The following is a 7,608-nucleotide window of genomic DNA, read 5'->3' on the forward strand; positions in this document are numbered from 1 at the left end:
GCATTGACAGTGTGTGTGTGCAACACTTCAGGATTAACCTCTGCTCTTCCTGGGGAGGACGATTTGCCTGGGAGCTGGAAACCCTAGCTTTGTGAGGCTTCTCTGACTGGGTGTGGCCTGGAGCTGGGTTTGCTTGCTTGGCCACCTTTCACCTTTTTTTTTTTTTTTGGTGTGGGAGTTGAGGGGGCTCTCTTCTAGAACATTCTGTTCTGATTACCAGGACCCAAACCCACTGGAACCAGTGTGTGTTGGGGATGCAGCTCCTGTTTCTTTATAGAGCAGTTAGATCCACTGGCTATGACTGCTCTTAGCCACAGCTTTTACCAGTGGGAGGTCAACTGGCTCTTGGGAATCCTGGCCGAGTCTCACAAGGGCCACTACCTCATAGTCACTGAGGCGAAGGTACCATTGACTTGGCTTGGCCTCAGCTAACCAACTTGCAGCCTGAAGGTGATTCAGAAGACCTCTTCCTCTGGGAACCTGCCACTGTATCACAAGTACTAGAGGGGGAAATTCCACTAGTCAGATGACCTGTGCCTGTGCTAACTTAGGAGAGAGGCCTGGGGACAGACGGTAGAGGTTCACCCCGTGACTGGTGTAGACAAATTAGACCAGCAGCCTCTACTTGCTCTGCTTTTGCAGAGATCAGCCTGGTAGGCCTCATGGAAGTAGTGGAGGATCACTGGCTGGGAGGGGCAGGCAACCAGGTGGTGGAGATGCTCTCCTCCAGTGCCCTGTGTTGCAGGTTTAGAGTAGGGGCTGCATCTGGTGAATGAGGTGTGTGTGAGGAGGTTTGGGAGATTTGTAGAAAGCTTCCTAAAGTGAATGAATCACTTGGGAATCACAGTGAGCCCTGAAGGTATGAAAGATGCCACAGCGTTGATGCTGACAGCACTCCGACCCCCACCTCTAGCTTAACTAAATAAAAATCTTGCTGAAAAGAGACCAGGGAACTGCTTGTGCAGGGGAGATGCAGCCCTGCTCCTCCCTACTTCTTTAAAAGGGGTGATTGAATCACTGGTCACGGGGGTCCCGCCCTTGCCCTGCCCCGCCTTCCAGGCAGTGGATGAGCCTTGTGTGAACCCTCCCCTTGGAGCCTGAGAGGCTTAGAAAGGAGGGAGGGCTCATTTGGTGGTGGGGCACCGGCAAGGGTACTATGCAGGAGGGGAGGTTGGTGGAGACAGTAGCTCTCTGCTGCGCTCTGGCTCATCCTGCAGACGTGCACCAGCGGCAGCCGGGCTCGTTTTTGGGCCTCGCCCCCGCGCAGGGGCTTTGAATGCGGCCGCCCCCATGAGAACACTGGCCCGGCCTCCTATCCGTAAGCCTTTGCCTGTGGAAACCGAGCCATGTGGGCCTGGACTTGGGCCACAGCAGCCCTCCTCTGGCTGCAGACTGCAGGAGCGGGGTCACGGCAGCTGGCCATTCGTGTGGAGTCCCCTAATATCACCACACCCAACCGCGAGGGATTGCCAGGCTTCTTCAAGGTAGGTGCGTGCTGGGGCGCATGTGGGCGCGTGAGTACAGCTTCAAAGCTTAGACTGTCCCCTACTTCAACAGCTCTGCTCCTATTCTTCCTGGGGAAGAACCTGAGCACTGCCTGAGACCTTGACTGCTGGTCCTGGCTTAGAGTTTGCTGCAGACAGCACAAAGGCTGGCCTGTGGGGAGCCCCCTCTACCATACCTGGTGGGGCTACAGTTAACTGTTTGAAGCCTCAGGATGCTTTTCAGTAATCGGATGCCATTAGGTATAATTGCAGTTTCAGGTGAGGGTGGGGGAAGGACTTTAGGCAGACTGGTAAATGAGGCACCTGATACAGGCAGCAGCCTGACCAGCCTGTCCCCTGTGCTTTCCAGGGGTCCTGTGGTAGTCCCATCTGCTGGGGCTTCTTGCATGAAAGAACGTGCCCTGTCCTTTGAGTCCTCTAGGGACAGGGATCTCTCCTGAGCATTAGTATCAAAGCCTCTACTGCTGCCATCCTAGGGGCCTCCAGGACAGGAAGGGAAACAGCCGTTACTCAAACAGGAACCTTCTGGCTCTGAATCTTTGACCCTTGCATCTCTCCTTCCTAGGATGTCTCTCTGGTTGCCTCTCAGCCCACATCAACCCATCTCAAGCCTAAGGGCCCATTTTCCAACTAGGCTGAGCAGAACTGAGGGAGTGTAAGCCATACGCTGGTTCCTGGGCAAGCAAAAGGGAGCGTGTGGCCCCTTATGTGGGAGTTCCTGCAGTCCTAAGTAGTCCTCATTAGATAGGTTTGTGCTGGGGGTGGTCTTGTTTCACATCTCCCTGTAGTCTTTGCCCTTGTAAGTTCCAAGGGGTCAGATCTGGGTAGAGAATTGTGGTGTATTTAGATGTTCTTGCCTCTGTCCCTGGGTGGCACCTAAGGGGGAAGCAGTGTTTTTCTGTCCTTCCTAACATCAGGTTCTTGCTTTTTCAGAGGCAGCAGACCTCACCTTGCCTACCCCCATCCCCTACCCTTGGGGACATCCAGATTTTGATCACCAGGGATAGTCTCTTCAGACTGTGGCTTGAGTTATGCTTGTATACCCAAAATCCCCCCCACTAACCTGTCGTTCATAAATATCTTTGGAGTATGTCAGGACAGAGACCAAGGGCCTGGTAGTCAATACACTAGCCTTGCTCCTCTGGATTTTCAGCCACCAGAGGTCTCTGGACCTGAACTCTCAGATGCCCACATGACATGGCTGAACTTTGTCCGCCGGCCAGATGATGGGGCCACTAGGAAACGGTGCCGTGGCCGGAATAAGAAGTCGGTAAGCCCCTGAGCTGCTGTGGAAGCCGTCTTTGTGGGTTCCCTTCAAGTTCTAAGCCCAGGGAAAGGGGTGACTAGGGTCCTACTTAGATTCACTTTGTTACCTCTTCTAGCGAGGCCTCTCAGGTCTCCCAGGGCCCCCGGGACCCCCTGGCCCTCCTGGTCCCCCTGGTTCCCCTGGTATGGAAGTCACCCCAGAGGTCCTGCTGCAGGAATTTCAGGAGATGCTGAAAGGTAAGACTGTGTCCTGCACCCTACCTCTTTCAGAAGCCAGGAGGCTCTTTCAGGGCTAGAAGGGGCCTGACCCACAGTGGCCCTCCCCACAGAGGCCACGAAACTTCGATTCTCAGGGCTACCAGATACATTGTTACCCCAAGAACCCAGCCATCAGCTGGTGGTTGAGGCCTTCCACTGCCGCTTGAAAGGTCCTGTGCTGGTGGACAAGAAGACACTGGTGGAGCTGCAAGGATTCCAGACCGTGAGTGGGGCCTGGGCCAAAGTAGTCCTTTCATCTTTGGGGATTCTAAACCAAGGAGATGGGTTATAGGGGTGGGCACCTACTGGCAAGATGGGCCCTCAGACACCACTGGACACGTGCCAGTTAGGAGTCTGAATGTTCCTCACCTTATACTAAGTCAGAAGTGGGGCCTAGAGTTGCCACTTCCTATGATAGCTTTTGGGGTCCTGTTTACTCCCTGGAACCTAGAACCGTTGCTCTAAGGACCACGTGGGTGTAGATACACAGATCAGGCCTGTCCTTTCCACAAAGAGAACGCGGCTCAGAAAAGACCCATATGGGGTTGGGCTATAGCTACTTCCCTTGGCTAGAGTATTTATGGTGAGGGTCCAGGCCCTGAAATCCAGCCAGTCACCTCCCAATCTCTACAGCCTACTGCCCAGGGTGCCTTCCTGCGGGGATCTGGCCTGAGCCTGGCCTTGGGCCGATTCACAGCACCAGTCTCTGCCATCTTCCAGTTTTCTGCCACCCTGCACATTGGTGAGCCAGCTTGTGTGTGCAGTGTGGGTGATGGGTCCCTCCCCCAGGCAGACACTTGAGTCTGTTCTAGGCAGTGTCCAGAAGGCTCCTATCTACCGCTCTCTCCACAGACCACAGTGAGCTACAGGGCAGAGGCCGGTTGCGTACCCGGGACACTATACGTGTCCTCATCTGTATTGAGTCCCTGTGTCATCAACACACGTGAGTCCTGCTGCCCACAGTGGTCCTCTGGGGTCTGTCCTTGGACTGAAATCAAAAGTAGCCACCTTGAGGGGTATATGAGCACCATGGGCCAGTGGCCCCTACACTGTTGCCCTTTGGTGCTATGCCTAGGTCCCTGGAGGCTGTATCAGGCCTGGAGAGCAACAGCAGGGTCTTCACAGTGCAGGTTCAGGGGCTGTTGCAGCTACAGGTAAGGGTGTAGGCTCAGGGAACAGGCGGGTGGGCTTCTAGCCTGGGAGGGTCTTACAGCCTTGTGCAAGTAGTTGCTTAGGACCTGTGAACCCTTGTGCCCAGGAGGGTGCTGCCTGTTCAGGAGGATTTAGATCTGTGTGGGCGGGAGTATTGGCTCCAAATGCTATCCCCATGGATGGGTAAACCTCTGGGCTGGAGCCACCCGCTTGTAACGATGCCCACTGTAATGTCTTCAGTCTGGACAGTATGTCTCTGTGTTCGTGGACAACAGTTCTGGGGCCGTCCTCACCATCCAGAACAGCTCCAGTTTCTCTGGACTGCTTTTGGGTACGTAGGGGAGCTGAAGACACGATGATTGAGGAGGAACTACAAAGGACTGCTCCCCAATTAATAATTGTCATGACAATAAAGAGCTCCGGGTTTCTCCATCACTCTGGGTGCTGTCTGGTTATTGTGTTGGTACGGGAGATGTACAGCAAGCAGGAGATTGTCGGAATGCGATCCCAGGGACCAGAGTGAAATCCCCTCACAGGGTCTCTAGGCAGATTTCCAGCCAGTGAGCGGGAGGATGGGGGAAGCCAGCAAATCTTCGTGAGCTGGAGACTGAGTTGACCTTGAGGCAGAGACAGGTGATCTCTGAGTTTGAGGCCAGCCTGGTTTACAAAGTGAGCTTCAGGACAGCCAGGGATACACAGAGAAACCCTGTCTCAAAAAACAAAACAAAAATTCAAAGTCTCTTTTTAAAGTTCAGATTTTTGGGGGGCTGGAGAGGTGGTTCAGAGGTTAAGGGCACTGACTGCCCTTCCAGAGGTCCTGAGTTCAATTCCCAGCAACCACATGGTGGCTCACAACCATCCATAATGAGATCCATACCCTCTTCTGGTGTGTAGGCATCCATGCTGGCAGAACACTGTATACATTTTTTAAAAAGAGTTCAAAATTTCTCTAAAATACTCAAGACCTCATAATTATGGGTTTCTGTAAAATCAAAAAGCAAGTTAAATACTTTGTTATTTCAAGGGAAAAGAACTAGGGTACAGTCAAAGCAAAGTCCAAGAGTATAAAAAGTTCAGTGCTTCATATCTGGGAAGGGTCTTGGCAAGTCCCCTTCTGGTTTTGCCATCCTTAGCACACGCGGCTTGTTTCACAGGCTCAGGCTGGCCTCCACACCTGTTGCTACCCGTGGTGATTATCCTGTGGCCCTGGTGTCTCCCGAATGCTGGGTTCTCTGCTGCAGCTGGGCTGTACCTCATTAGCAGCCTCTCCTGGGCTCTCCGGGCAGCTGCATGTTCCAATCCTCAACCTCTCATGACCCCTTCAGTCCTGGAGCTTTAACTACAGCTGAGGCTGCATTTTCACCAGTGGTCTCTCCTGACCTTTCAGGGTGCCCGGCCTTCATGCCTTCATAACCAATATCACCTGGCGAAACTCTTATATATTACCAAGTTCACCTGCTAGACTTGGCTGCTTCTGGGATCAGAGCTTCTGTGTGCCGACTCTGAGGAAATACTTTCAGAAAGGTTTTCCCTCAGTCATGTGGTCTCTTAATCACAGCTGATCCTTTAGCCCCAGCTGACCTGTGTCAGTTATCCCAGTGAGGAAAGATAACAGCCCTAGCTGACCAGACCACAGATTCTTAATTCAAAATAGCAAATAGCTCTGATAAGTAGGCTTAAGGGATGCTCAGACTTCCCTCTGAAACTTTACAAGCCAGACATCTCCATCTTCTGTAAGTGACGGTAGCTCACTAAGCTCAGGGCACTCAATGGCTTTTCTAGCCCCAAGTTCCAAAGTCCTTCCACAGTCTTTCCTAAAACACATAGTCAGGTCTCTCAAACAGAATATCACTCACAGTACCAATTTCTGTCTTAGGGCATCGATTACTGTGATGAAACACTATAACCAAAAGAAAGTTGAAGAGGAAAGGGTCTATTTCAGCATAAAAGTCTCAGACCACACACTCCATCACAGGGAAGCCGGGGCAGAAACTTGAGGCAGGAAGAGTGCTGCTGGTTGACTTGTTCCTCGCGGCTTGCTCAGCCTGCTTTTTTTTTTTTTTTTTAAAGGCAGGACTTCTCTGTGTAGCCCCCAACTCTGTGTAGAACCAGCTGACCTCAAATTCAGAGAGATCTGCCTGCCTCTGCCTCCCACCATTTGTGGCCGGGCCAATCTTATGGAGACATTTTCTCAATCGAGATTCTCTTATTTAACTCTAGCCTTTGTCAAGTTGACAAAAACAAAAAGGAAAAAAACCAAAAACTAGTCAGCACAAGGGCCTTGTGAGGCCTGCACCCTATGAGGAGGGGCTCACAAACTGTTAGGGTTGCTGACGGGAGCAAGGCTATATAAGCATACAAGACTGCCCACTTCTTAGGTGTGCCGCGTTGGAGAGCACCTGCAAACCCAAGTGTGATTAAGACAAAGTTTGGGGTAGGGAAGCCTGTCCAGGCTAAGGCAGGAGTTCCCTTTCTTGCCACTTTCACTTTACTCAGTGAAGGCCACCACTCCCTAAAGATCAGAGCCCACAGATGGTGTGCAGGGTAGACCTAGCAGCCTGTCCACTGCAGTCCTCAAGGTAGGAGTCAGTGATTAATGAGATCCCTCTATCCCTGCACTACTTTGGCTCTGGCAAACTCCTGTCAAAGAATATAAATTAGTGTCAGGGTGTCCCAGCCTGTTGAGCTTCCAAGATAGCATCTCTAGTTGGCACCTGGGCCATCAGAAGGTGGTGCTTCCAGCTCCTGACTTTCTCAAGACAAAACCTTCTCAGGCCATCAGCATTCTGTCTTCAAGACTGAGCAGGGGAGAGTTTCCCTGGCCGAGGAATGACCTCCCAAAGGGAAGTATACGGCTGAGATATGGGGAGTCTGCTCACAGGTCTGTGGGCAATCTCTCACCCAAGGCCTTGACTGTCCTTGAGGTACCATAGGAGGGCCCTTCCTTGGGGTCTTGCTGGGCAGTGAGGCAGATCAAGCCAGGCATGGAGGTGGTGTGGGTGGCGCCAGTCTGTGTGGTAATAGGCTTGGCCACTGACCCATCCCCACCTTTCTTCCAGACCCTCACTCCCAACCCTCATGTGGCGTCAGGGGCGGGGGCTGTCTGGAGAGGTCTGTTTTTCACATGACCTAGCTTCTGTGCCTTCTCCTTTGATGCAGGATGGTGCAAAGCCTGCTAGGGTCCACACGGAGCATAAGCAGGGTCTATTGAGTAAATAGAAAGGAGCCCAAGTGTGGAAGGAGTGACTGTCCTCCCACTTGCCAATTACCGAGATCCCGACAGGCTTGAGAGTCCAGGTCAGATTGAAATATCCGGGTTTCGGGAGCCCTCTTTTTTTCCTGCTCTCTGTAACCTTGTTAGGCAGCCTACCTGCTGGACCAAGAACTGGAGCTCTCTAGTTTTCCTTCCAGAGCCCCAGCCCGTTGG

General features: G+C 52.5%; 1 protein-coding gene across 2 annotated transcripts; it reads left to right on the forward strand.

The window, feature by feature from the left end:
* The first annotated feature begins 1,188 nt into the window (after window positions 1–1,188).
* On the forward strand, window positions 1,189–4,559 carry LOC121443591 (adipolin-like). Of its 2 annotated transcripts, none has more exons than XM_041645407.1 (8): window positions 1,189–1,484; window positions 2,659–2,775; window positions 2,888–3,008; window positions 3,101–3,252; window positions 3,663–3,771; window positions 3,882–3,972; window positions 4,105–4,183; window positions 4,422–4,559. In XM_041645407.1, the coding sequence occupies exons 1-8, from the start codon at window positions 1,347–1,349 to the stop codon at window positions 4,518–4,520; spliced, it is 906 nt and encodes a 301-aa protein (XP_041501341.1). In that variant the 5' UTR covers window positions 1,189–1,346; the 3' UTR covers window positions 4,521–4,559. The 2 variants fall into 2 exon arrangements, with proteins under 2 accessions (XP_041501341.1, XP_041501342.1); XM_041645408.1 differs by having other exon boundaries at window positions 3,125–3,252.
* The last annotated feature ends 3,049 nt before the right edge of the window (window positions 4,560–7,608 follow it).

This window comes from Microtus oregoni, unplaced genomic scaffold (assembly GCF_018167655.1).
Source record: "Microtus oregoni isolate MIOR12 unplaced genomic scaffold, Mior012 000109F_ref0000275, whole genome shotgun sequence".
Classification (NCBI taxonomy): Eukaryota; Metazoa; Chordata; class Mammalia; order Rodentia; family Cricetidae; genus Microtus; species Microtus oregoni.

What these genes read in the sequence shown, in the direction of transcription:
- LOC121443591 (XM_041645407.1), top strand. Translation starts at nt 1,347, where the DNA reads ATGTGGGCCTGGACTTGGGCCACAGCAGCCCTCCTCTGGCTGCAGACT. An exon ending in AGCTGCAAGGATTCCAGACC is followed by an intron (nt 3,253 to 3,662) that starts GTGAGTGGGGCC and finishes CAATCTCTACAG; the next exon opens with CCTACTGCCCAGGGTGCCTT. An exon ending in TCCCTGTGTCATCAACACAC is followed by an intron (nt 3,973 to 4,104) that starts GTGAGTCCTGCT and finishes TGCTATGCCTAG; the next exon opens with GTCCCTGGAGGCTGTATCAG.